This window comes from Mus musculus, chromosome 11, assembly GCF_000001635.26.
Source record: "Mus musculus strain C57BL/6J chromosome 11, GRCm38.p6 C57BL/6J".
Taxonomy (NCBI): domain Eukaryota; kingdom Metazoa; phylum Chordata; class Mammalia; order Rodentia; family Muridae; genus Mus; species Mus musculus.
This window is the reverse complement of record NC_000077.6, coordinates 115,307,163-115,334,608: the sequence shown is the minus strand read 5'-3', so window position 1 is coordinate 115,334,608 and position 27,446 is coordinate 115,307,163. Positions and strand designations below refer to the sequence as shown.

The 27,446-nt window shown below is 52.4% G+C and overlaps 2 protein-coding genes across 10 annotated transcripts; one reads left to right on the top strand and one right to left on the bottom strand.

The window, feature by feature from the left end:
• The first annotated feature begins 872 nt into the window (after positions 1–872).
• Ush1g (USH1 protein network component sans) lies at positions 873–19,417 on the top strand. Of its 6 annotated transcripts, none has more exons than XM_030245604.1 (4): positions 873–959; positions 10,873–12,916; positions 15,407–16,624; positions 17,679–19,417. In XM_030245604.1, the coding sequence occupies exons 2-4, from the start codon at positions 12,753–12,755 to the stop codon at positions 17,680–17,682; spliced, it is 1,386 nt and encodes a 461-aa protein (XP_030101464.1). In that variant the 5' UTR covers positions 873–959; positions 10,873–12,752; the 3' UTR covers positions 17,683–19,417. The 6 variants fall into 6 exon arrangements, with proteins under 6 accessions (XP_030101464.1, XP_030101462.1, XP_030101461.1 ...); XM_030245602.1 differs by lacking the exon at positions 873–959 and adding an exon at positions 6,134–6,841; XM_030245601.1 differs by lacking the exon at positions 873–959 and adding an exon at positions 6,853–7,782.
• Otop2 (otopetrin 2) lies at positions 2,303–27,446 on the bottom strand. 4 transcript variants are annotated; one of them, XM_030245978.1, is made up of 8 exons: positions 11,900–12,056; positions 11,508–11,684; positions 10,878–11,223; positions 9,905–10,041; positions 8,130–8,188; positions 7,627–7,760; positions 4,753–5,630; positions 2,303–2,794 (listed from the first exon to the last, which is right to left on the bottom strand). In XM_030245978.1, exons 3-8 carry the CDS (start codon positions 11,188–11,190, stop codon positions 2,624–2,626), a joined length of 1,692 nt encoding a protein of 563 aa, XP_030101838.1. In that variant the 5' UTR covers positions 11,191–11,223; positions 11,508–11,684; positions 11,900–12,056; the 3' UTR covers positions 2,303–2,623. The 4 variants fall into 4 exon arrangements, with proteins under 4 accessions (XP_030101838.1, XP_030101839.1, NP_766389.2 ...); NM_172801.2 differs by lacking the exon at positions 11,900–12,056 and adding an exon at positions 27,216–27,446 and having other exon boundaries at positions 2,306–2,794; positions 10,878–11,201; positions 11,508–11,590; NM_001362400.1 differs by having other exon boundaries at positions 2,306–2,794; positions 11,988–12,079.

Sequence of the window (27,446 nt, the reverse complement as noted above, 5' to 3'; positions counted from 1 at the left end):
ACGCCGGCTGCAGGGTCTGGGTGGGGGCAGCCCCCCAAGTGGAATGGGGTGCCTAGTCGTCAGGTCCGAACAGAGAGCGAGCTGGCTTCAGTCCATACTTGCCTGTGGCGGCTGAGCTGTGAATGGGAACCTCTCTTCTCCGGGTCCAGGTCACATATTTTCTACACCCTGTCTAGCTGATTGAGCACCAAAGCGGCTTCTCAGAATCATCTCCTGGTCTTACATTGAAACTGAAGTTGGAGTGGGAGACACCCAAGGTGGGAGATGGTGTTTAAGGATTTGGGGGGCAGGGGCAGAACGGGAGGAGGTAGTCCTCAGGACCTTCTCTGGTCGTCTGCTTCTTGGCTCCCCTTTTTCTCTCCCTTATATCCCCATCAGTCTTTACAGCCTTAAAGATCATGGACTTCTTGCCGATGTCTCCTGTTCTCACCCCCAAATGTCATCACTCCCACCTGGCTCTCCCTCCCTTCTGGTTCCGTCCAATCTCCCGGGCCTGTGAGATGTGTAAAGGCACCCAACAAGCCTGATGACCTGGGTTCCATCCCTGGGACCCATAAGGTGAAGGGAGAGAATTGATGCTGCAGGTTGTCCTTTGACTTCCACTGATACACTACGCACACGCACGCACCACATTAAAATATAATTTAAAAATTTTAAATAAACAAAACAAGCTTAGCAATGCACCCTAGCAATCCCGGTACTTGGGTGGGGCATGGCCATCTGGAGTTAAAGGTCATCCTTGGCTACACAGGGAGTCAGAAGCCAGCTGCCCTCCATGAGACCCTGTCTCAAAAACAAAAAAACAAAAAACCACCTCGATGTAACACAAAACCAACTCTGACCCCTCTAGCTTTTGGTGTTACTCCCACCTCCCTCCGTCTCAGTACACAGCTGTGGCCGTGCAGAAGTCTTGTGGCTTTGGAGAGCATCCTCTAGGACCCCAAGCTGAGCCCAGGGAGGTAAGGACTCTCCCAGCTCCTGTTAAGCTGGGGGCACCTGCTTATTCCTACAGTATGTTCCTGTGATACTCATGACCCTCACATTCCTGAGAAGGAAAACTGCTGCTTAGGGTTAATGGGGTTAGGCTCAGTCGGGCAGGAGGATTACCTCCTGTGATTCTATAGCACAGGAGGGTAATAATGGCTGGCAACAATCCATTGTGTATTTCTCAATGGCAAGGAGAGGAGACCTTGAATGTTCCCAACACACAAACACCACAGTCTCTGTCTGAGGTGACCAATATGCCAGTACCCAGATCTAAAAATGCCACAATTGCTATGTATCAATCAAACCAAAACAACAACAAAAGCCTCTGCTGCTCATTTAAAAAAAAAAAGTTTGAGGGATTGGGGCGAGCTCAGTCATCCTCCGATTGCCACACAGGTGTGAAGGCCTGCGGCTGCTCTCAGCCCCACGTGGAAAGCTGGGCGCAGCAGCACACTTCTAACACAAGGGCCAGGAGGAGGAACAGGTGGAACCCTGTCTTAAATGATGGGAACTGGAGAGGTGGCTCAGCAGTGAAGAGCACTGGCTGTTCTTCCAGAGGACCCACATGCTGGTTCAGGACTGTTTGTAGCTCTAGTCCCACAGGATCTGATGGCATACATGCAGGCAAATGCAATGCCGGCTCGCGGGTTAAAGCACCCAGGCAGATCTGCAGAACGCCCACAAATGACGAATGTCCCCTGGCTGTGGCCACTCTTGTTAGTCTAGCCTTAGAGGGCAGAGATAGAATCCCCAGAGTTAGTGGGCTACTAAGATTAGCCACGTGAGTGAGCTCTGAGTTTCAAGGAATAATAGGATGCAGCCACATGCTCTCATAGATGTGCTGTCACTCATGCATGCACGTGAACACACACACACACACACACACACACACCCCAAAAGGGGGGAGAACAACATGGAGAGCTCCTGGGGTTGACCTCTGACCTCTACACCCACTACACATATGTGCAAGTGCACAGGCATACACACACAGCTGACGAATTACTGTTGTTGGTAGAAAGGCGTTGGTTCTTTATATCCACAAGCCTCCGTTTCCGTCTTTGTAAAGCATGGGCATCAGATGAACTCAATCCTCCCTAACTTTCCTGCACCATAAGAAAGATGATCACATTCATCTTTTTGGGAGGCACTTGCTGGTCCCTCCCAGTCACCTTGCTATCCACTGTTTAGAAAGCCTGCTGAGGACACTCAGCTCAGCTCACCCACTGAAAAGGTGGATGTCTGAAAACAACCCCGAACAAGCGCAGACCTCCTGCCATCATTCCAGGTGAGGCTGAGACAAGAAGAGGGGACAAAGGGATTGCTTGCAGGTTTATTGGTCTCATCTCCAGAGAGTACACAGGCCATGTGGCTGGAATTAGAGATAGAGTCAGAGATGGTATTTCCTGATCCTGTCTGGTCCTAGGGGATTCTGCAGGGAACAGTTTCCCTGCCTCCGTCTCCCGAGGCTCCAGGGTCATGCAGGAATAAATGGGTATGTCTTGATTTTGACTTTAAAAACTCATCCTGGAAAAATAAACTTTAGTGAAAATTCTAGTCTGGGGCAGGCAGGGAGCTAGTGCCAGCCTGATTCACTTCCAGGTGCTGGAGTTCCTCTGCTCTGTCTCTCTGTGGAGCTTCAGGACAGTACATAGACCTCCAGTAGACTGGAGACAGCGTGCATTCGGTAGAAGATGCCAAAAGGTAGGCAGATGTTGACGATGGCCGCCCAGAGGGAGTAACCGTAAAAGTCCACCTCCACGGTATTGCTGAAGTGCGGGCGAGCGCCAAAGGCAGGCATGATCCACAGCTGTGGGGGGGGGGGGGGAGGCATACATCAGGAGCCTGCTTGTGACTTGTGTGAGCTTGGCTGAGCAGGAAAGAACGGGATCACATCTAGCCTTCTAGTTTGGCAACCACCCGGGACTGAGTGTCACCCAGAGCTGACCTCCAGCATTGTGGAGCAGAGGAAGTGTGTCTAACTAAACTGGCCCATTCCTCGGCAGGGGATCCACCTGAAGTCACTCTTCCCACCCTCTTATCCTGGCCTCCCTGTCCGATGGGAGCTTTAATAGGTGATGTAAGAAATTGATATATATGCTGAAGGAGCTGGGCATATGTGTGCTTCAGTGCTAGTGGTAGACTAGAGCCAGTCAAGCCTAAGGCTGCCCCGCTCCAACCCTCCTCTGGTACTTACTCCCTGTCCCTTCAATGTATAGGAGAAGTCTAAGGCTAGACTCCTGCTTCACCCCTAGATAGGAACTCAGAGCTTATGGGTGTGGGATATGGGACAAAAGGTCAACTGTTCAAGGCTAGCCTCACCCCTATGCCAATTAACTCCATTCTCAGGGGATATGATATCTTCTCTCAAGTCTGTTTCTGTTCTAGAAAATGAGCAACGGGAACGATGCTGCAGAGAGTGATTTGAACTCAGATACTTGGAGAAAGTGGTCTTTTGGAAGACAACCCCCAAGCAAAAGGCTAGGCTGAAGGTGGGGAAGGGGCAGAGGCAGAGCGACCATATACCACCAAGGGCCCCAGACACTATGAAGTTCTGAGCCTTATTGCTTCTACTTTTAAGGTCAGGGGTTGGTGACTGATTTTATTTTTCTTTAAAGTAAAATTGACTGTTGGAAGTCTGCATAGTGGGTGGGGATTTAGCTATGCCTGTGTTAAGGATGTTTCTACATGAGGGATATTCTACTGTAGGATATAGTAAAAAAAAAATGACTGTTTCATATGGAGTCAGATTTCATTAGAGATGCTTTTTGTCCACTTGAGATGTGCAGTTTTCAGTTGGTGTAGGTGGGGACTGGTGAAAGATCTCACCCCAAAAACAACATTTCAGGGACCCAACACGCAGTTCAAGTTCCTTACATAAAACGATACATAAAATAACTTATATACATACATCCTCTTGTATACTTCAAATTACTGTGTTCACAATATAAAAATATTATGGGAATTGCTGGTACTTTGATCTACTTAGGGCATAATGACAAGGAAAAATTCCTGTTCAATAGGATCGGATTTTTTTCCTGTTATTTTCTGTCTGAGGGTTGGGCAAATCCTGGGGGCATGGGACCTACAGTCCCAGAGGCTGACTGACTGTCCCTGCAGGTTCACAGTTCTGTGTCAGATATTTCTGTGTTGGGGACTGTGTCTATGTTGGGGCATGGTTATATTGGGTGTAGCTATGCTAGGAGTGTTTCTCTTTGGGGGGTACCCTCTTATGAGGGCTTCTGCTTGGGGTGTTTCCTTCCAAAGAACAAACTTGTGCTGGATGACGACTCTCACTTTGCCGAGTCACCTGGAAGGGGGCAGCTGCTGTACACACTGCTCTTCGCAGCTGGCCCTCCACTGCACCCTGCCAACGGGCTGCTCACACTTACCCTGATCTCTGTGACTTCCTGAGGCTGTTTCAATTATTCTGAGAAGCAGGCAGGTCACAAGATCCTGGGAGTTGTCACACCTCCCACCTGGGGGTGAGGGCCCTCACCCCCACACAGCTCTCGGCTCCTCTCACTTCCCCCCCCCCCCCTGGGATCCCTCCATCAGCTTGCCAGAGGGCTAGGATTGCCTTCTGTTCTTGTGCCCTGAAATGCTGTGTGCCTAGAAGCTACAATTGTCCCTCTCTGAACCACCTCTTATAGAAGATTCTAGAATGAGTTTGGGGCAAGACAGAGAAGGTTAAGTGGTCATCAATTCTCCCCCAACCTAGGGGTGTCCCCCAACCCATACACCCCCCCACGTCACTGGACTACTCACGATGACGTTACAGAGCAGGAGAAACAGAGAGATGTCTTTCAGGCACCGACGTCGCCAGTGGCACCTGGGGGCCGAGATGATAGCCACTGCTTCCTGAGGACTTTCTAGGTTGGGAATGACCAGCCTGGGGGTGGGTGGACAGGAAGGCAAGGTGCGGATAGCATCCAGGTTAGCAAAGGTGATGCCTTGGCAGGGCTCCTTGGGGGGCATTTCACGAGGCTCAGCCCCAGGAGGTCCCCGATGGAGGCTCTCAATGATGAAGACATTCTGGAAGGTGTGCTGAGCGATCATGAGTAGAGCGTGGGACAGGTTGAGCGCCCCCTGCAGGTCTCTGGGAGAGCCCACCACCACAGCCACGATAGAGTAGTAGGAGATAGCGTATTGGCCCAGGGCGGCGCCCATTAGCAGGGCCACATCCAGGGTCCGTGTCGGGTTCTTATGATGGTCCATGGCCCGACGGTCAAAACGATAGATGACTGAACCACTCAGGCTGACCAGAGTCATGAGCCCCAGACAGACAATGTTAAAGCTGTAGTAGATGACCAGGGCCTGTCGGGTGTGGCCTCTCTCTCCACTCACCTGGACCTCATAAAGGATGAAGACAGCCAACCCCACCACAAAGAGGAGCAGGCCCAAGACTGGGCCGGCAAAGAAGGTCTCCCGGAACAGGCTGACCCTGGACGGTGTGTGGCCGTGGCCGTGGGTGGAGGCGAGCAGCCTTCCCACATTCTTCCACATGACATACAGCATGGTGGAAGCAAAGAGGCTGTACTCGATGTTGAAGGGATACAGGTAGAAATAGCCTTGCTGGAAGATCTGACAGATGGCTGTGCTGCAGAGGCACGGGTCTTCTTCAGCTGCACCTCCTGCACGCTTTGCTGTGGAGAGAAGGACACAGGACCGGATGCTAGCCTCCGCGAGGCCAGGGGTTCTTTCTGCCAGCCCAAAGGACTTCACTCTGGCATCTCCATTCAGTCCATAATTAGTCATTGTGCCAGACACTGCAAGACCAGGCCGTGCTAAAGATACAAAGTAACAAAAACCTGGTGCAGGGAGAGAAGCCTCACTCAGTTTGGAAAGGTCCTTGGCACACAGGCGTGAGAACCTGAGTTTGACTCCACAGTACCTGGGGCCAAAAGAGGCATTTGCGGAGGCCCTGGGGGGCCTAGACAGCACTGAATTCCCCTTGGTGTGGCACAAACTGAAGTGATGGTAACAGTGGGGGCAGGGGGTGGCGGAGGGGGGTGCAGGGAGGCTGGGCCCAACAGCTGGAGTGCTGGGCCGGCACATGTGGGGAGAGCCGTAGAGAGCTAGCAGCCCTGGGGGGGGGGTCCTCTTGGCATAGTGATGTGGTGGTATATGCCTGGAATCCCAGCTCTGGGGAGGCAGAGGCAGGAAATCCCTGGGGCTTGCTGTAAGGTCCAGGTTTAGTGAGATAAGAAAGCACGGTGGAAATCTGATGGGTCAGTGGGTAAAGGGGCTTGCTGCTAAGTCTGATGACCTAGGACCCACGTGATAGAAGGAGAGACCCAACTCTTGGAAGCTGTTTTCTGACCACACACACCACGTGTGTACACAGAGAACACACACATACATACTCACACTGCACAGATTAAAAAGAAAGCCAGAACTACAAATCTGCTCCCCTCCATTTCTCCCATCCCCCCTCACCCATAATTCTTTGTTCCTTGAGATAGGCAGACTCCCTCTGAGGGAGGAAGCAATCTCCTTCAGGTCCACTCTCTACAGCTCTCCCTGCGTTTGACAGCCCAACATTTCCCGCTGCTGTGTGCAGGCCCCCACCACGGTTCCCAACGTCCCTTCAGTTTGTGCCGCACCAAGGGGGGCATCCAGAACATGCTGTCTAGGACACCCAGGGCCTCAGCAAAGGCCTTTTTTGGTCCCACCCCCAGCTGGATCCTCAGATGAAGAAGCTGAGGCTCAGCGCAGTCTGAGGATTGTAGTGGGTGAGCCAAGAAAAAATGCCAACTCCCAATATCGCAGCCTCCCTCGATCCAGTTTCGTCTGTTAAGATGACCGTCTGCCTGGGGCTGTGTTCACCATCATCGGGATTCCCTGTATACACCAGGTAGCCCCTCATCAGCTCTTCTAGGCTGGGGTCTCCTTGCAGGCTAGGGCCATGCTTCTAATTTCTGAAGCCTCCCCTGTGACAGAGGGTTTCCAGGTGTTTGTGGGTGTCTTAGTTATCTAGTTTGGTCCTGGAGAGAGGAGAAGTCCAGAGCACTAGACGCAGAGGACCCTGGGGGATATTCTTCCTTAGGGTAGCTCACTGGCTATAAGCAAAGATACATCTGAGCACTTCAGTTTTAGGCTCTGTGACCCTGGGCAACTACTTAGCCTCTCTGTGCTTAGTTTCTGCTTCTATAAAACAGGAACATTAGTAGTATTTATCTCCAAAAAGAAGTGTTTGCATAGAACATCTGAAGCACTTTGCACTGCGCACGACAGTCATAGGCCCAAGTGACATCATCATGACGTCATCACACTAGGGGTGGTTTCCTGCCTTTCCTTCCTCCACATGCTGGAATAGTTAAGCCACTCTGCCTTCCTTCTCTTTCCTCAACTTCCTCACCCTGGCTCTTTGTGAGGAAAGCCAGGGCTCCTTCGTGGTCAGATGGAGACCTGGACAGTATGGCCTAGACTGTACCCTCAAGGATGAGGAAGCACACTATACACTCTTGTTCCTTGTCACCTCTACCCACACTTCTGAGGGAGTGCCTGGGGTGGGGAGAGGTCCCCAGCCTCTACCTTTACCACCATGCCCTGGCAAGGATATGGTTGACTGACTATGAATACACAAAGCGCCCATCCAATGCCTGGCAGCCACAGGGCTGGTGCTAACCGGGAACTTACAGTCAGGGTTGAGGCGGGTGTGGCTGGTGTTGCCATGGGAACCACTGTAGGAGTGGGCCTGGTGCACGGACTCATCCACTACGGCTGCCATCCAGATGGCGAGGTTGGTGGCGAGGGTGAACATGAGCCCACACCTGTTTCAGCATGATGGATGAGGTGATTAAAAAGCTCATGAGGTCTTGGACTCATGATGGGTCCCTAGCAAAGCAAGGCAGGGTCAAGAGCCCTCCTGGAAGGTGGGCTTATGAAGTGAGGAGGCAGAAGGGCCCATATGAACAGGAACGTTGAACTTGGAAGCAAGACTCAGCCCAGTGGGGTGTCAGCTAACAGAGGGCCAGTGGGTGTCCTGTGGCTTAGAGCCCACTAGGGGAAAGGGCACCCTTCAGTCAGTGGAAAGCAAGAGGGCAGGGAGGAAAGGATATAAAGAGAAGAGCCACACCCAGGACAACAAGCCCGCTCTCTCATGCTAGGCGAGCTCTCAGACACTAAGCTGTGGTTCTTACCGGGTCAGGTCCAGGTGGGTATGGATACAGTCTTTAGCGGAGATCCAGAGAAAGTAAGTCTGCACGGAGAGAGAGGGGCAGGCTCAGGACTGTGTACGTGGGCTAATCTCCAGACACCAAAGCCTACCCACACCCAGTGTGATGCTTTCTCTACCCCCAATAACCCGTATACTAAATGATCAGGTTTATTTTAGCTTTACAAAGGAGCATGAATAATTTCTCTTTCTACTCTACACTGAAACATTTTTTGAAAGGGTCTCTCTCTCTCTCCCTTTTTAAAAAAAGATTTATTTATTTATTTATTTATTTATTTATTTATTTATTTATTATATGTAAGTGCACTGTGGCTGTCTTCAGACACCCCAGAAGAGGGCATCAGATCTCATTACAGATGGTTGTGAGCCACCATGTGGTTGCTGGGATTTGAATTCAGGACCTCTGAAGAGCAGTCAGTGCTCTTAACCGCTGAGCCATCCCTCCAGTTCTCTTTCTGTTTCTTAAAGGTTGAGAAAATGTCACCTGTAAAACATTTTCACCTTGATGAGATTGGGGGGTGGGGGGTGGCACGGGGCTGGGGTGATAGACTGCCAAGTGTTTTCTTGCATACCAAATGATGTATTTTGGGGAACAAGGTCAGCCTCAGGCCTGGTTTTCCTCAAGTCTCAAGGTAAGAAAGGTCTTTGAGGATTTTTGTTGTTGAGACAGTCTCTCTAGGCAGCCCTGGAACTCCATCTGTAAACTAGGCTGGCCTCAAATTCACAGATACCTGCCTGCCTCAGCTTCTCAAGGACTGGCCTTGAGCTCATTATGTAATGGTGAATGACCTTGAACTCCTGACTGTCCGGTCCACACCTCTGGCTTCTTTGTGCATATACCCTGCCATCTTCTTCCTTTGTGGATCGGAAAGGCCTTGCCCTCATCTAACGACCTCTGAATCCCTGCCATGGGACTAACCGACACGGGAGTATTTTGTGTTTTCATTTTCCCTGAGCGTTCTTCGGACTTATAAAATGTAAAAGACTGAAGCTACATTCAATGCTGCAGCCACATGTGAGTGGCAGGGGGATGCTCTAAGGCATGACATCATTCATCCATGAAGCCACCTTGCTTACACTAAAAGGTGAGCTTCTCTTCTGGTCCTTTGCAAGAGCAATCCTGCCGCGGCTTAGTCAGCTCTTTCAAAACTATCTTTATGCAACACATTAAAAAAAAAAATTGAGAGCCAGGTGTGGCTCACTGCTGAAATCTCCCCAACTTGGGAGGTGAAAGCAGGAGTTCAAAGCCAGTCTGGGCTGCTTGAAGTGAGTCACAAAGGGAAAAAGAGAAGAAAAGAAATTGATTTGAACTTGTCTGAAAAACTGTAACTTACGGGATGCCCTGCCTCCTAAACAAATATCAAACTCAGAGCTATGGCTGAGACCAAACAAGCCCCAGCCATGGTCATGGCTACAGCACAACGGTAGGTGGAGACTGACACCCCCCATAGACATCCAAGGTTCTATTAGACAGGGCCAGCTGTCACAACTTGCACCTCTTGGGTGTTAATTACTGACACCACTTAGACTGAACTAAAATTACAGCACCCCTAAGTAGAAGCTGACATTTAGGTGCCACTTCGTGAGTCAGTATCCCCTCATTTATGGGGTCATATGATCTCTACCACAGTCCAGTGCCATTTGCTGAATTGCTCAGGGATGGGGCAGGGTATGTGTAGGGCTCAGATCTCCTGACCTCTTGCTAAGCACATGAGGCTTGGGGACATTCCTTCTACCTACCTGGACAATGACAAACACGGCTTGGATGATGGGGTGCAGGATCTTGATGGCCGACTGGCACTCAAAGAAACTGGAATAGTAGCCAGTCTTGAAGACATCCATGACAAGGGTGCAGATTCCAAACAGCACCAGCCCACCTGGGAATCGGGGCCAGCAGGGGAGTGGTGTATCAGAGAGGCAGGAGACGGGGCTTGCAGGGTGGATGATAGGTTCTGAAGGGTGAGGGGTTAGTCGGGTGGGAATAGGGCATGGGTGGATCACTGGAAGGAAGAATGGATTGAGTGGAGAGGTTAGGAGGTCAAGTGAATGGATGGATGGATGGATGGATGGATGGATGGATGGATGGGCGACTGTATGTCTGAAAGATGAATGAATGGGTGGATCGAAGGTTGAATGGATAAATGAACAGGTTGGGTGGGTGGATGGCTGGAGATGAAAGAATGAAAAGATGATTAGATGGATAGACAAATGAATGGACTGAGAGACCACTGGGTGGATGGATGAGAGAGAGCATAAACAGGTGGGTGGGTGGATGGATGGATGAATGGGGGACAGATAAACGGATGATGAGTGGGTAAGTGGGCAAATGGAAGGGCTGAAAGATGAGTAGGTGGGTGGGACATGGTGCAGGATTGACTGGGAAAGACATCCTATGTGCCCCCCCCCCTGTACAGGTAAGGGCAAGGCCTCTAGACAGACCTTGCCAGCTGCTATTGTCTTCTGCTTTTCCCCTCACAAAGGCTCTCTCTATGATTATCTCTCCAATCTTTACACAAGGCAATGAAGCTCCTTCCACCGGCCTTTAACCCCTAGGACCTCCTCCCGCAGGAAGCCCTCCGCCATGTTTGCTCTTCCTTCCCAGGGCACTGCACACCTGACTACCCCAAAGTCACACCCTGCAGGTCCTCCACGAGTCCCAGACTGCAGCTCCCCAGCGTGTCCACCCCACTCTCGTCCCTATCTCCCAGGGCACCTCGGAGCCAGATGGGACCAGCATGAGCATCCCGGTAAGGCACCGCGTCTGGACAGCGAGCGGTGCGGAGGAGGTAGAAGACTATCCATAGCGCGGCCAGCAGCATCATGGTGGTGAGCAGAGCGAACACGTCCGTGTCATACACCGCCACCTTGTTGAAGGCACCGCCGCTGATGAGCGTGCAGGCGAGCAGCAGCACGTTGACAGCCAACAGCACCGACAGCAGGCGGCCGCCCTTTTTCCACACCTCACGGGGGCTGGCCCGAGGCCCCGGCAGGCTCTCATTGGGATGCGGGACCAGTTCCTCCGACATGGTGGGGGCGACTGGAGGAGGTTGAAGGGATCACTGCGAGGTCCGAAGTCGGGGCGGGGGGGGGGCAAGGACAGGATTCTAAGTCAACTCAGGGGGCTCTCCTTTCCTCCCATGTGATCCCTGGATTTGGGGACCCCGGAATGTGGGGACTAAGGGTGCTGGACCAAGCACTGGGGAAAACGAGAAAATCTGAAAGCTGTACCTTCCCTACCTGGCCTGGAAATATTGTACAGAGAGAAGAAGAAGCGGCCCTAGGCTGAATCCTTTACAAAGTCCCACTCCCCAAATCTGACAGTCCCCTGGCCAGGGACACGCACCTGGCTGCACCGGGAGCCGACACCAAGTTGGGGGTCAAGGGGCAGCAAGCGTCTCCTCTCTCCCACGCCGGGCTGGACCGGTGCTTTATACCGGAGAGGGCAGAGTGATTTACAGCCACAAGAGTTCGGCTCCATAAACCTCTCAGTCCCACTCACATGATCCATCTTTTCTCCGAGCTGAATTTAGGGAAGCCAGATAAGGTGAGATTTATATTTACCTGTTAAGATTCCCTTACCCTGTCGCGCTGGTGCTGCCAGGGTTCGGGCACGGCCCCATATTGCCGTACACAGAGGGTCCTCTGCCCCCCAGCGCCCACTGTAACCTGGTGCTCAGAGATCACACCCACCCAAAGACTGCAGAGCTGACCCCCACCCCCGTTGCCCGCTTGCACCTAGACTCCGTCGCAGCTCAGGAACTGGACGGAATTTTGGATCTTGCTTGCTGTCCCGAGATCGGGACAACAGTTCCTCTTTTCCCACCTGCCCTCAGAGTGATCCGAATTCGGTCTTCCTGTATCCCTACTACTGCTGCCCAGAGATGCTGGTTGGATGCTGCAAAGTCTGGTTCCCACGCGGTGCCCTCAATCGGGCTGCAGTCGTCTAGCGCCCCCTGCTGGAGAACTGTTGTTTGACACCCCCCCCCCCCCCACGAGTGTAGGCTGACCGCAGGACTGCTGCGCCCTGCTTGCGGATGAAGGTCTTGCGGTGGGTCCTCCTGCTCCTCTGGACCCACTGTCCTCCAGATCAGAATTGCCTCTCCATCCCACCCTCACACATTATTCGTCAGCTTTTCACCTGTCCTTTTGACTGGTGAAGAAATCAGGGAACCCAGCACCCGGAGTTCTGTCTAGGCCGTATTAAATGTCCCTATATTGGGCTTCAAGGGCTGCAACGCCAGAGTGGGCGCTTTTGGAGCGAGAGAACTGAATTTCACTTGAGTCACGTCTGTGTGCTGAAGAGCATGGCGTTTAGGACCCAGGGGAAGCTCCTGGGCGGCTCCCTGGGCAGTGAGAGATTTCCCCCCTCCCTTCCCCGGTGTGCAGCTCAGATGTCCCGGTAGTCTGTAGTCGTCTGTAGTCGCGGCTCTGGCGCTCCGCATCCACCATCTGCGGCAGCAGGGGCAGGCGGCCCAGGCCCCAGCCCAGCCCCTTCCCTCAACCTCATGCCTCAGCCCTAACCCGGCAGTCCTCCCCGTCCGGGGACAATTCTCGGTGCCCCTTGCCCGTCCCGTCCAACTTGGGCGCCATGAATGACCAGTATCACCGGGCCGCCAGGGATGGCTATCTGGAACTCCTCAAGGAGGCCACCCGGAAGGAGCTGAATGCCCCTGACGAGGATGGCATGACCCCGACTCTCTGGGCTGCCTACCATGGCAACCTGGAGTCTCTGCGCCTCATTGTGAGCCGCGGGTGAGTATGCCCTCTGCCTAGCCAGGAAAACCAGGAAGAACTTCCTGGAACCCGGTGTCCCAAACCTCATGGCATCACTTACCCTCTTGCCTGAGCTGCCCTTTCCCCCTACGGACAGACCCTAAGGTGGGGCCGTGCAGCCTGCTGTACTTAGAGAGACACAGGTGGAAGGGACATAAACTGAGCTTGTGACAGTTGTGGACTGGATGCAGGGATTAGAGGAGAGGAACTTCGATTTGGGGATCGGACCCATGATTATGGGATGGGGGCTGCAGAGGTATTCAAAAATCAGACACTTTGGGGGGGGGAGGGTGCCTGGAAGCAAGAGTGAAAGGTAGGTGGGAACCAGAGAGAAGGCTGGGAAATCTCCAGGGGCCTTGAACTGGGGAGGCCAGGAAGGAAAGACCTTCGCTGCCTACTTCCCAGTCTAGCAGCCAGAAAGGCTGTCCCTACAACTCCGCTAGCTCCCACGGACCGGGCTTCACCCTGACCTGTGCCTTCCTATCACTCTTCTGGGGTTTACAGGCACTGTCCACACTACCAAATGTCACTGGTTCCGCCACTGATTAACTCTCTGTATCCCTCCCCCTCTGCAGGACTCAGGAGTGGGGAACTGTAGTGTGTAGAAAGGACATCTGCCCTCCACCCCATCCTCTCTCTGGCGTTGTCCTGGGAGGGAGGGTGGGCACAGAGTCCAGGGGTCTGGAGGAGGAGTCAGGCAACGTAGATTCAGGGTCACTAAAGTGGTTTGGGGTGGGGGAAGGGGACTAAATCACATTACTGGAAATATCCTACCCACCAACAGTTTAGTAGGACTGGTGTGGCCTAGACAGGAAAAGGATGTCTCAAGAGGTCTCATGTGAACGTCTCAGGCTCTATCTAGGGGTCAAGGTCAGAGGCAGGGATTGTGCTGATCATGGAATTGGAGGGGACCCTGGATATGTAGGGACATGGTCCCCTCTTCTTCTGTGTCTGCTCCTTCGGTCTAGCAGCATGTGGGGACAGTGTGGAATGGTACAGCTGAGACAGAGCCCTACTCCAGGAGGGCAAACACTGCTACTATATCCCCTGCCCCTTCCATCATAGAGGCTCATGGGAGTCTCGTGCAGGAGCAAGGAGGGAGGTATGGAAGGAAAGAGAGCTGTCCAAAGCTCTGAGGTTCTAGAGACTTGGTAATCAGAGGGGGAAGCTGCGGGGAGGGGCGGTGTTGAGATAAGGGAGTGATTCTTCCCCCAGACCTGAGCTGGCCTTGTGGCCTCATTGGTGTGGGGCAGGGCCCCGTGCTAAACCCCGAGAGAGGCAAGATTCCCACGGAAGCCAGCAGAGTTGGGTGGGCTGGAGTCAGATGTGGAGGGCATTAGAGAGGGAGGGGGCAAAGCTCCGTAGGGCAGCCTGAACTAGGGAGAGCAGCGTGGCCAGGTCGCCGCCCTCTTCCTCTCTAGTTCTGGCTGTCCCCACAGTCCCCTTCTGGCTCAGGCCAAGACCCGACACCTGCTCTAACACTGGCATTGCCAGGCCTGGCCCCGCTCCCTGCAGACATGGCGGTGCCCACTGTGTACCAGCGCGCACCCTCTCACGTTCTCCCAGGCTTAAGCCTAACGTACACACACACACACCACCCTCTAGTTCTCTGACACAGTCACCCTGTAACATGTGGCTTCACAGGCCACCGCACCTGCCTAGAGACCCAGACTCAGGCCTGGCCCACCACCACTCTGGGCCAGCTCCCCGCAGGGCCCATGAATAATTCACTCCTTTCTCTCAGCGCATCAAATATTTATCCCCTGAGATTCCCAGCCTCAGTTCTCTAGGGGAAGGCCCGCCCCACCCCGCCTCCTAGGTAGCCCCGCCCCTTTGTGGGTTAGCTCTCTCAGTCTTTCTGTCTCTCTGTCTCTCTGTCTCTCTGTCTCTCTCTCTCTCTCTCTCTCTCTCTCTCTCTCTCTCTCTCTCTCTCTCTCTCACACACACACACACACACAGAGTTTTTGGTAATCCTGAAGCATCTGTTGACTCAAGCCTGCTGGTCTGGAAATCTAGGTCTCAGCCCCATGGGTTTATTTTAGGGTAGTGGTTTTCAATCTTCCTAACGCTACGACCCTTTAAATGCTAAGACTCTTTAATACAGTTTCCCCATGTTGATCACCAACCATAAAATTATTTTGTTGTTACTTCATAACTAATTTTGCTACTGTTATGAATCATAATGTAAAATATGAGATACAGGGTCATGATCCATAGGTTAAGAACTTCCGCTTTAGTGGCTGCTACATTCCAGGTCCAGGGGTTTGCCTTCTTTTCCTTCTTCTCCTCCTTCTCCTTCTTCTCCTTCTCTTTCTCCTTCTCCTCCTTCTCCTTCTCCTTCCCCTTCTTCATCTCCTCCTCCTTCTCCTCCTTCTCCCCCTCCCCCTCCCCTCCACAATATTCCAATTAGACCCCAGGTCTGGCTTGCTAAAGGGACTCATCCTACCTTTCCATCTGCTGTCCCTACAGGGGTGACCCGGATAAGTGTGACATCTGGGGAAACACACCCTTGCATCTGGCAGCTTCCAATGGTCACCTGCACTGCCTGTCCTTCCTCGTCTCCTTCGGGGCCAACATCTGGTGCCTGGACAATGACTACCACACGCCACTGGACATGGCCGCTATGAAGGGCCACATGGAGTGCGTACGCTATCTGGATTCCATCGCGGCCAAGCAGAGCAGCCTCAACCCCAAGCTGGTGGGCAAGCTGAAGGACAAGGCCTTCCGCGAGGCAGAGCGGCGCATCCGCGAGTGCGCCAAGATGCAGCGCAAGCACCACGAGCGCATGGAGCGGCGCTACCGGCGCGAGCTGGCCGAGCGCTCCGACACTCTCAGCTTCTCCAGCCTCACGTCCAGCACCCTGAGCCGACGGCTGCAGCACATGACGCTGGGCAGCCAGCTGCCCTACTCGCAGGCCACGCTGCACGGTACGGCCAAGGGCAAGGCCAAGATCCAGAAGAAGCTGGAGAGGCGCAAGCAGGGGGGCGAGGGCACCTTCAAGGTCTCTGAGGACGGGCGCAAAAGCGTCCGATCGCTCTCCGGCCTGCAGTTGGGTAGTGATGTGATGTTTGTGCGCCAGGGCACCTACGCCAACCCCAAGGAGTGGGGCCGTGCCCCACTCAGGGACATGTTCCTCTCGGACGAGGACAGCGTCTCCCGTGCCACACTGGCTGCCGAGCCTGCTCACTCGGAGGTCAGCACCGACTCAGGCCACGACTCTTTGTTTACCCGCCCCGGCCTGGGTACCATGGTGTTTCGAAGGAACTATGTGAGCAGCGGGTTGCACGGGCTGGGCCGAGAGGACGGGGGTTTGGATGGGGCAGGCACGCCGCGGGGTCGGCTGCATAGTTCCCCCAGCCTGGACGACGACAGCCTAGGCAGTGCCAACAGCTTGCAGGACCGCAGTTGCGGGGAAGAGCTGCCCTGGGATGAGCTAGACTTGGGCTTGGATGAGGACCTGGAGCCCGAGACCAGCCCCTTGGAGACCTTCCTGGCCTCGCTGCACATGGAAGACTTTGCCTCTCTCCTGCGGCACGAGAAGATTGACCTGGAGGCTCTGATGCTGTGCTCTGACCTGGACCTGCGCAGCATCAGCGTGCCCCTGGGGCCTCGGAAGAAGATCCTGGGGGCCGTGAGGAGGCGCAGGCAGGCTCTGGAGCGACCCCTGGCCCTGGAGGACACGGAGCTGTGAGTGTCAGTCTGGAGGAGGGGTGGGTGGGGTCAATCTTTTCAGGAATGGGAGTCGGCTTAACACCACATTGCATAAAAAACCATCAAAGCATTAATCAACTACAAGAGGCCTCATTGTTGTATTTAACACAAACTTAGGAGAGAAAAAAGTAACACAAAACCCTGCCTGTTTAATAATTGGAGGCTTTCTTATCACTGTTGACAGCGCTGGGATAATCCAAATGAGGAAAAAAAATAAGCATTTTAGTATGGATGGGATACATTTACAGGAACCATGGGTAGGATTTTCAAAGCCGTTTAGACAGGGTCTTATGTAGCCCAAGCTGGTCTTGAACTTGTTATGTAGCTGCGAGTGATCTGATCCTTTGACTTGCCAAGTGCTGGCGTCTGAACCCAGGGCTTAGCCCACGCTAGGCAAGCACTAAGCTACAGCCCGAGCCTCAAAGCTGCCCCTTTCCAGATCTTTGAGCAAGTGCTTTTGTTGAGTCCTGAGCCCCATTCCCAGTGTGCCACAGGTGAGCAAGCAGAGGACTGGAGATTAGACTGTGGCTCACCCCAGGCTTCACCACTGCCCCTTGCCAAGGTCACCTGATCTGGAGTTAGCTTTGGCTCCAGGGCCCCGGGGAGAAGCCAGTTGGGGAGGAGGCCACAGCAGTAGCTGCAGCCCTTCTCAACTGCCCACAGCCTCAAGGCAGTGTGTTCTACCCGCTGTTCCCATGCCGTGCTCCCCACACTGTGCTCCCCACACCGTGCTCCCAATAGGTCCAACAGCAATCTTGGAGGCACAACTGTGGCTGTAGAAGCATTCATTACTGCCCAAACCATTCCCTACTCCTGCCCACTACAGCATCCCACAAGCCCACTACCCTTCTACTTGGTACGCAAGATCTTTACCCCAAATGGCTGGGGCAGGGGTGGAGTCAGCGTCTCCCATTTCTGACCACCGGTCTGCAGAGAGACGGGTGGCCAAGTCATTAGAGTGGCTGTCTTGGAGGAAATGAGGTCTCTGAAGGCTATCTTCTAAACCCAGGCTCTGTCTATCTCTCCACAGATGAAAGAGCTCCTCTCCTCAGACCAAATGAATTGCAAGTTGCCACAACCCGCGGTGGGGCCAAGAGGTCCTCACCATCGCCATTCCAGCCCCCACCATCGCCATTCCAGCTGTCCCTTCTTCAGGAGCAAGGGTCATTTCCCTCTGAAACCCAGTCTGCACGCTGAGGCAGAGGTGTAGCCTTGAGGCACCCGGAGGGACCACAGTACCCCAGAGCAGCACTTCTGATGGCTGTTGGAGCCCCGAGTCACCTTCATTGAAAAGCTCTGAATTACAAGAGGATTGGTGAAGGGTCAGCCCTGGAAGGAGAGCAGGGGCTGATTGACCCTGAGGGACTTGATGACATCACAGCTGAGGTAGAGATAGAGCAGGAGGGAGCTTGACCAGTCACAGGTCCATCACTGCTCCCTCCACCTGTCTTCTCCAGCCTTCTGGGTGTGTGTGTGTGTTCCCGTTCTTTCTCAGGCTGGAACCCTATTGCTTCCTACTTACTATAACAGAAGAGTTTGGGTACCCCCTCCTCATGCACCCAAGAAGGAGGTTCCCCAGTCAGACTCTTCAGCCAAATGCTCCATCTTTCCTTCCCCAGCACATTCCCTCCTACAAAAGGCCAGTCCCTCTTTTCCTCCACTGGCCATGGCCACAGCTGGAAAGCCATGCTGGGGTAGGCTGGAGTAATTAGTACTCCTCCCAGCTCATTCTGGGGGCCCAGGCTGTCTCCTTTAACTTCATCCAACTCCACCACGAAGCCTTCTCTCCCCAGGGCTTTCAGAGGACCAGGGGATCTAGATGCAAGGCACAGCAGAATTGTGGCCCCCAGGCCTGGAAATCACACATCTGGCTGTAGAATGGCACCTGTTAACTGCCATGGTGTCTCCCAGGCCTAGACAGGCAGGGGCTTGACAGTTTGTGTCAGGCCCAGTGTGGGAACCTTCTGTGAGGAAGATCTTGGTGGATGTAGAGAACCTGAGATCCTGGTTGTGCCCAGGCTCCCAAGGCGCTCTCTCTCTCTCTCTCGCCCTCTCTCTCTCTTTCTCTCTCTCTCTCTCTCTCTGTATTGGGTCTGGTTAGAAGATTCCCTCAGGATCTGAAGGGGCCCCAGCTACTCTTGATTCTCCATGGATCATGTAAAAGGGAAAATTCCCCGTGCGTCCAGCCCTAGAGTGGTATGGAGGTGAAAACCAGAGCAAAGGCTAGCCCAGAGGTCCTCCTCAGCGTGTGTCCTCACAGCAATATCACCGAGGTTATGGGTGTGGCTAAGTCTTTCAGGAGCCACACATATGCAGAGTCATATCCATCCTTCCATGGATTTGCCCCTCCTGTCAGCAGTGGGTCTCCATCCCAGACTCTTGCTTGGAGAGCAGAGAGCCTCTAGCTCCTCCTTCAACTCCCTAGACTGGGCAGAGGGAAGACCCCCAGAGACCTCTGTGTTCTGTCTGGAAGTGCACTGTCCTGTACACCCAGTTCTGAGTGTGGAGGAGGTGGCTTTTGTCTCACCACCACCTTGAGTCTACCCCTCCCCCCAGCCTTCTTGTTTTCTGGGCCCAAGCCTGGGGCCACCTCCAAGTGCCGACTCTTCTTTCTCAGAGCCCCCAGGTACTGTTCTTTCTCACCTCTTCTGACTGTTTACTGCCTCGGCCCCTCCTGGTTCTCCCTGCCCTGGGGTGGGCCAGATGCTGTGACCCTCGCCGTTGTACCCCAAACCCTTCCCTCAGGCTGATTATATTTTTGGTACAGCATGTTCTCCGATGTTTGTAATGCTTGCGTTCTGTTCCATAGGCACTGGGGAGTGGGTGGGAGACGGGTGGGGAATAAGAGAGGTTGGGGTGGAAGGTGGGAATATGTCAGGTCTATTCATCAGAGGAGTCCTTGAGCCCCTCACCTCTGCACACACACGTCTGTCGGGATCATTCCTGGCATCTCTCTGCCATTGCCTCTCCTCTGCTTTGGTCCCCAAACCTGTAGCAGCTGAGGGCAGGATGGCGTTATCTCTTCCCACCAGGCCCTCCTGGAAGCGGACAAGAAGCCATTCTCCTGAGCTTTCTGCCTGTCACCCAGGATCTGAGCTTTCTCATTCCAGGGGAGTCTCCAATAAGTGTCTCGATTTCCTTAATTATCCCTGTTAAGACTTTTTGGGGTGCCTGATTTGGTACTTTCTTCTCTCAGGGATGTTTTCCCAAACAGGTGGGCAGTAGGCTCTGCTTTCTCAGCCAAGTCTGGGGTCATCTTGTTCCATCCAGGACGACGTACCCAACCCAGCACCAATTAGAAAGATATATAGGAAGTAGGTGCTGTGTGGGTTGCTTAGCAACCACCTAGTGGAGATGTGTCTCCACTTTACAGATGAGAAAAATGAGGCTCTCTGAGGTGGAGAACACAGGTCTTCTTGGCCACAAAGTCCTTCTACCCAGTCCACCAAAGGAGCGAAGATACCATTCAGCCAGCCAGGGTTACACAACATGTGCAATTGTGACGACTACTGGTCATCTTAATTATTGCTCCCAACTCTGGAAAGGCACACTGGTCCCTGCCCAGACAGCCCAGGGGAGGACCTAGGGGTTAAGAAAGACTTTCAAAGACAATACAGAGTGGGCTGGGGTGTCAATGTTCAGAGACTAAACTGGAGGCAATGGGAGCTTGAGTCTCCAGGGGCCAATGTGGCTCAAGGATAGGATCCTGGACACAGTAGCAGGTAGAGTCTAAGAAACCAAGGGGACTTCAGACACAGATAAACAGAAAATTTTTACACTCCTCCTCCTTCTCTTCCTCCTCCTCCTCCTTTTCCTTCTCCTCCTTCTCCTCCTTCTCCTCTCCTTCTCCTTCTTCTTTTCCTTCTCCTCCTTCTCCTCCTCCTCTCCTTCTTCTCCTTCTCCTTCTTCTCCTTCTTTTCCTTCTCCTCCTTCTCCCCCTTCTCCTCCTCCTTCTCCTCCTTCTCCTTCATCCCCTTCTTTTCCTTCTCCTTCTTCTCCTCCTCCTTCTCCTCCTTCTCCTTCATCCCCTTCTTTTCCTTCTCCTTCTTCTCCTCCTCCTTCTCCTCCTCCTTCTCCTCTCCTTCTCCTTCTTCTCCTTATTTTCCTTCTCCTCCTCCTCCTTCTCCTCCTTCTCCTCTCCTTCTTCTCCTTCTCCTTCTTCTCCTTCTCCTCCTTCTCCTCCTCCTTCTTCTTCCTCCTCCTCTCCCTCCTTCTTCCTCCTTCTTCCTCTTCCTCTCCTCTTCCTCTTCCACCTGCTTCTCCTCCTCCTCCTCCTCCTCCTTCTTCCTCTGAAGATTAAATTGCTCCTTGCCTTACACATAGACCTATATCTAGCCATAATGAATATGTGCTCATAAAATCTGGGGTCCAGTGAGATGGCTTAGTGGGTAAAGGTGCTTGCTGCCAAGCCTGGTAGCCTGAGTTTGATTCCCAGGATCATGGTGGAAGAAGAGAACTAGCTCCCATAAGTTGTTATCTGACCTCTACCTTTGTGCCATAGTACAAGCTGGTACACACACACACACACACACACACACACACACACACTAAACATAATCTAAACAGAATCTGTGATAGCTAAAGCTAACAGTTGTGTAATGTGACATAGTTTCTCTTGGACTGAAAGAAAGTGCTGTGTTCTCTGTTTTACAAAGAACCTGCATATCGTTTGTGCATATAGCCTCGCATTGAAAAAACAGGGAAACTGTACAGGTTTAGAAAAACTAGTAGTTCTTAGTTTGGGAATTCGAATCTGGTGATGTTTCCCAGAAAGCCCACACTAAGCACATGTACGTGCACACTTGTACTCAAAGCACATGTACGTGCACATACACATGCACACTTGTACTCAGCTGAGCTCATGATTCTAGACAGTTTATGGCCAGAATCTGAAGAGCCCCAGGGACCCTGGATCAAACAGCTTTGGGTTGGGGGCTGGAGCGATGGCTCAGCAGTTACAAGCACTGACTGCTCTTGCAGAGGATCTGGGTTTGATCCCCAGTATCCACATGGTGGCTCACAACCATCTGTAATCCCAGTCCCAGAGGCTCCAACATCTTCCTCTGCAGGCACTATACACATTCATGGCACACAGACATACAGAGAGGCAAGACACTCAAACAGGTAAAATATAAAAATATCCGGTTTTCTGTTTTTGTTTTTAAATTTGGGTTGGATGTTTGTGAATTCAGTGCGTTACAATGTGGATGCCGATGTGGTGGAGGTGGGATAAGGGGTGAATCAGCGTCAGAAGAGCTCTCTACTATGCGGTTAACTCTCTCATTACCCAGAGACCCAGATGGGAGGAGCTGGTCAAATACTATACAGCAGCCACGAGACATCAACAGCTCAACTTGTGATGTGACCCTCAGCCACCGTGTCCATGCTATGACAGACCTCAGCCACCATGATTTCCCTTCCTCTGTGGTGCATGCTTGAATCAAGTTCTTTTTAAATAAATCAGAGTAAGAGACACTTGGGCTCAGGGGATAGCCACATATGTACAGCCAAACTGCCCTGCCTCCTCCAACTATGCCGCTCCCTGGGTTTGTTCCCTTATATATACAATGGGCGTTATAATCACAGTGTCACCCACAGGTTATTAGGTGTGTGCTAATGATGATGAAGCACCCCGAGTGCAACCTGATATTTAGTACTCCCCATTTTAATAGTGGTCACAGTTACTGCTGGCCTGAGAATGCCCCAGAGGGTACTACTCATGTTTGCGATTTGCTGGGCTACCCAGTAGATGGGTCCTAGACAACTCCAGGGAGCAGCCTTCCCTTCAGGCTTGCTTCTGAGAACATAGCTTACCCTTACTCTCAACACACCCTGGCTCTCAGTAGAGAGAACACAGAGACATCTTAATCACACCAGTAAGGGGTGCTGACACCCCAGGTCAGGGAACAGAGAGTCAATGGTGAACCTGCCCATCCAGTGGGAGAACCCCAGGGAAGGTCAGAGGTGTTTTGGGGGTGTCCAAGGAGCTAAGGGTTTCCCCTCATTATGCCTAGAGCTGAACCCTAAACTTTATCATAACTATCCCCTGGGAAGTGGGATGACTGGGGTAAGTGTTAGTTTCAGTTCGTAGTTGAAGACATGGAATTTCATGGGAGCTAATGCATGTATTTCTGAGAGAGAATCTCTCTAGGTAGTACTGGCTGTCCTGGAACTTGCTATATAAACCAGGCTGGCCTTGAACTTAGAGATCTCTCTGCCTCGACTCCCTAAGTTCTGGCATTAGAGGTATGTGCCACCACATCTGGTTGTTTTCAAGTTTTTAATCATTTGTTGAGATTTATAAGGTGTTCAGAACATATGGTAAGTATTGTATATTCACTTAGCCCTAACAATAAAACCTCAGCCTGGAGCTAGAAAGGCAGCTCGGTGGTTAAGAGTGCTTCCAGAGGACTCAGGTTCGGTTCCCAGCACCTCTGGCCTCCATAGACACTTCGTACATGTAGTACACACACACACACACACACACACACACACACACACACACACAAAACCTTTATTTGAGACTCCTTGATCTGCCAGGGCTCGAGGTCCTGGGCAGGTGCCAGGCACAGCCACAGATCAGATGAGGAATGGAGATGGGGCAGGATGGGTTGTGGGTCTACAGGCAGGATGCTGGGGGGGGGGGTGTTTGGGAAGACAAATGTATCTCAAGCCTGCCGAGGTGAGGGAGGAGGCTGGGGAAAGAATTTTGTCCCAACATGGGAGCCTACCTATCTCCTTTCTGTCACCTTTCTCTTTGTCCCATTTTACTTTAGGGTGCCAGGTCTCTAGGGTTTTCTCTTTACCTCCCCATCCACAAATATTTCTCTGTTTCTGTCTGTCTCTGTCTCTCTACCTGTCTCTGCATCTCTGTCTCTGTCTGTCTGTGTCTCTGTCTTTCTTTCTGTCTCTGCCCCCTCTGTCTTTCTGTCTCTGTCTTTCTGTCTTTCTGTCTTTCTGTCTGAATCTGTCTCTGTGTGTGTGTGTGTGTGTGTGTGTGTGTGTGTGTGTGTGTGTTTCTCTGTGACGTGTCTTACTGCATTGCCCAGGCTAGTCTGTGGCCTCAAACTCATCGTATAACCTAAGCAGGCCTTGAACTCATCCTCCTGCCTCAGCCTCCTCTCAGACTGCTAGATTACATCTGGGCACAGTCCCGTGGCCCCCTTGCTGTCTCTCATCCATCTGTCTCCCACTCGCTCAGGCTTCCCATCGTCCTTGTCCTGTTCTGAGCCTCTCCTTCCAGCATTGCTTCCTTCCCCTTCCCTTGACTTCACACCATGGCAGCCTGTGGGGTTGCTCTTCCAGAACCCACGGTGCCCCCAGGGAGACCGGTGTGCAAATGCCTGCGATCCAGCTGTTCATACCCCAGATCTACTCCTAAATAGCCATGACCTAGACCAGTTACACAACTCTACAAAATGGATCTCAGTTAGTTTTACAGTGGGAGGCTTCTTCGATACACAACACGTACGGGGGACCCAGTCTGGCCTCCTGTTGCTCGTGAGATACATGCCTATTGTGACCCAGCTGCATTACTAGTGACACTCACTCTGTCTATTGCTATGGAACAAACAAAAGGGCAGTTGTCATTTTCATTTTCTTTCGTATGAGGAAATTGAAGGGCAGAGATATTTGTGAAAGATCCACACCACTGAGAAGGGGCAGTGTTAGAATGCCAATCTTGGCAGTCCAGACCCTCAAAACTTACACCCTAACCTTTCTCTGGGTGACTGGCTTGCAGGGTGGGAGGTTCCCAGTCCTTGGGAGGGAGGGGGTAGACAGTAGGAGAAGCAGCTGGTAGGATGCACCCCTGTAGTCCTAGCACTTACAAGGTCAAAGCAGGGTAACACGGGCAGGGCCTACCTGTGCTATGGAAAGAGACCCTGTTTAAAACAAAATAGAGCTTGTGAGATGGCTCAGTGGGTAAACCACACTTGCCACACAAGCCTAGTGACCAGAATTGGGTCCCTAAAGTCCATATAAGGTAGAGAAACAACTCCTTAAAGCTGTCTGGTCTCTGCAAATGCTCCACCTCTGTGGGCAGAGGTACCAGAGTGGTAAGATTTGAACCCAGACCCTGAGTCTTTGGGCAGTCCCCCTTCACCTTATTCCCCAACACCTCCCACTTCCCCTCTATACAGGCCCTGTCTGCTCCATTCACTTGGCCCTGACTCAAGCCAGGAGCAGAGCTCAGTTAACCAGGCCTGGGGAGATCTGCAGGGGCTCATGCTGCCTGTTATCCACCACTCTGCAGCCCTGGAGGGAACACAGATGGCTCCAGAGAATGTGTGAGTGCTGGGGTGAGGGCTGTCAGGGTTCTCTGAGGAAGAGGCAGGGGAGTATGGGGGTTGGGGAGGTCCAGAGCTCTCCTGGAAGGCTGCTTTTATTTGTAATCCCAGCATGTGTGTGTCTGTGGCTTTGTTCATTTGTCCTTAGTATCTACAGCTTCCCAGGAGGGGTGTGTGTGTGTGTGTGTGTGTGTGTGTGTGTGTGTGTGGTGTGTAGTGTATTGTAGTATATGTGCATGTGTGGTGTGTGTGTGTCTCTCTCTGTGTATGTAGTGTTGTATGTAGTGTATGTATGTAATACATGTGTGTGTGGTATGTGTATAGTGCATGTAGTGTGTGTGTGCAGTATATGTGAGTATGTAGTATGTGGTGTGTGTGGTGTACGTGTGGTGTGAGTTTATGTGGTGTGTATATGTGTATGGTATGTGTGTAAATGTATGTGGCATGAATGTGTGTGTGGTATATATGTATGTGTGTTGTGTGTATATTGTGTTGTGTGTGTAGTATGTGTGTACATGTGTGTGTGAGTGTGCATGTGTATGTGCATTCTCACAAAGGGCTGAATCCTCATTGTTTTGTTTGGAGTCTATTTTTAGACTCTTCCTCCTGCCTATCATCTATTTTTAGGGCCCCAGCTCCTTTCAACTGGAAGATCCAAGTTCCCAGACACACCTGTCCCCACCCCTCACCCTGAGTCAGGGCCCCACAAAATTTATGCTCTAACCTCATTCTGGGTGACTGGCTTGTGTGTGTGTGTGTGTGTGTGTGTGTGTGTGTCCAGTCCTTGGGAGGGTATGGGCACCAGACAGAGAAGAGTCAGTGTTCTAGAAGAAGACAGTGGTAACATGGGGACCAATAAATTTTCAGGGGCACACGTGCTACTGAAGGCTTGGAGAGAAGGTTCCTCTATGTTAGGGTAGGCTGGCCTGCTTCTCCTTAGGACGATGGGTTCTCTTTCTCAGCTCCCATGTTCCCACCTGTGAATGGGGATAACTGTAACCCCCAAACCCCAATCACTGCCCATTTCAAGGTTAAAAACGAGTTCTTAGCCCAGTCCTCAACCCAGTCCATGTGGAGGATCAGCCAGGAGACCTGGAGGACAGGAGTCTGGGCACCAGCAGAACCCTGAGCTGGTGGCAGCGGGAGCTGACACACTGAGTGGCCCCCAAGTCCCCCATACGCTCTGTGTAGAGTATTCAGTATTACAGAACAGAACTGGGAAGGAGAGTCGTTCTCCTGAGGCCCCAGCCTTTTCTGTGCATACCTGTGCACCTGTATGCATGCATGCATGCACACACAGGGAAGAACGAGCAAGGAGAGGGGCTGGAGGAGCACACACATCTCCTTGCTGCGACACAGTCATCTGTTATCAGTATTTGTACCAATGCAAGAGTTAAAACCATTTCAACAACTGGACAACACTATACTGCCACACTCACAACGGCACAACCAGCGCCACTGGATGAAATCTGCCTCCAGCACACGGCCAGGGCGCTCACGATGGTTAATGTCATCTCTCTCCTCTCCAGGGACTCCTGCTTCACACCTTCCATCTCAACTTTCTTAACACACATACACCACACACACAAACACTACATACACAGACAGAGAGAGAGACACACACACCACACATACACTACACACACACACACCATACACAAACATATTACATACATAAACTACATATACAATACTACATACACAGACAGAAAGAGACACACATACCACACATACACATAACTACACACACACACACACACACACACACACACACACACACACACACACTGAGCAAAGCCATAGATACACACACATGCTAAACTCACAAATAAACACAGCCTTCTTCAGGCTTAGAGAGGTTAAGGCCACATAGCAAATCCAAACCTTGCTCTAGAAGCTGTTCTTGGTTTTCACCCACAGAACCCATAGCCCCTGCTTCCCTTCCAGTCCAGCAACTGTGCCCAGCAGGCCCAACACCCACCAGTTCACCTCATCTGTCTCACAGGAGACAGCGGTGCTGTCCTGATATGAGAGAGGAGACCAGTGGTCCCCGAGAGATCTCACCAACAGGGAGCCTATGAGGCCAGTGGCTCCAGCTCTGGTTCTGAGGGGTCTACCTTATCCAGTAACTTAGAGGGGTATCCTGGGCAACAGATCCTTTCTCTGCAAGATGGGAGAGGCTGAGAGACCTTGGAGCATCAGCGGAAGCAGCCCTGTGGCCTTCAGACCTGCCTTCTTCTCTTCCTTCCTCCTCCCTGGTTCCCTGAGCCACTACTCACCCGACTTTGTCCCCACAGAAGGGCTGGCAGCCAAGAAGGCTGGCTGCAAGTAGAGGCTCGAGCAGGGGCAGGGTTCTTGGAGATGAGGCTGGTACTGAGAGATGCTGTGGATGCTGAGTCCTGCCGAAGCTGGGGGAGCTCCGGGTGTTGGTCCCACTCTCAGCTGGCTACAATCTGAGCCATGAACCCCATCACTTCTTTCCGGGCTTGTACTGCTCCACCCTGGTGAAT

Coding starts and splice junctions, on each gene's coding strand:
- Ush1g (XM_030245604.1), top strand. CDS start 12,753: ATGAATGACCAGTATCACCGGGCCGCCAGGGATGGCTATCTGGAACTC. Junction 12,917..15,406: donor CGCCTCATTGTGAGCCGCGG/GTGAGTATGCCC, acceptor CTGTCCCTACAG/GGGTGACCCGGATAAGTGTG.
- Otop2 (NM_172801.2), bottom strand. CDS start 11,190: ATGTCGGAGGAACTGGTCCCGCATCCCAATGAGAGCCTGCCGGGGCCT. Junction 8,189..9,904: donor CCGTGTTTGTCATTGTCCAG/GTAGGTAGAAGG, acceptor CTCTCCGTGCAG/ACTTACTTTCTCTGGATCTC. Junction 7,761..8,129: donor ACCCACCTGGACCTGACCCG/GTAAGAACCACA, acceptor ATGCTGAAACAG/GTGTGGGCTCATGTTCACCC.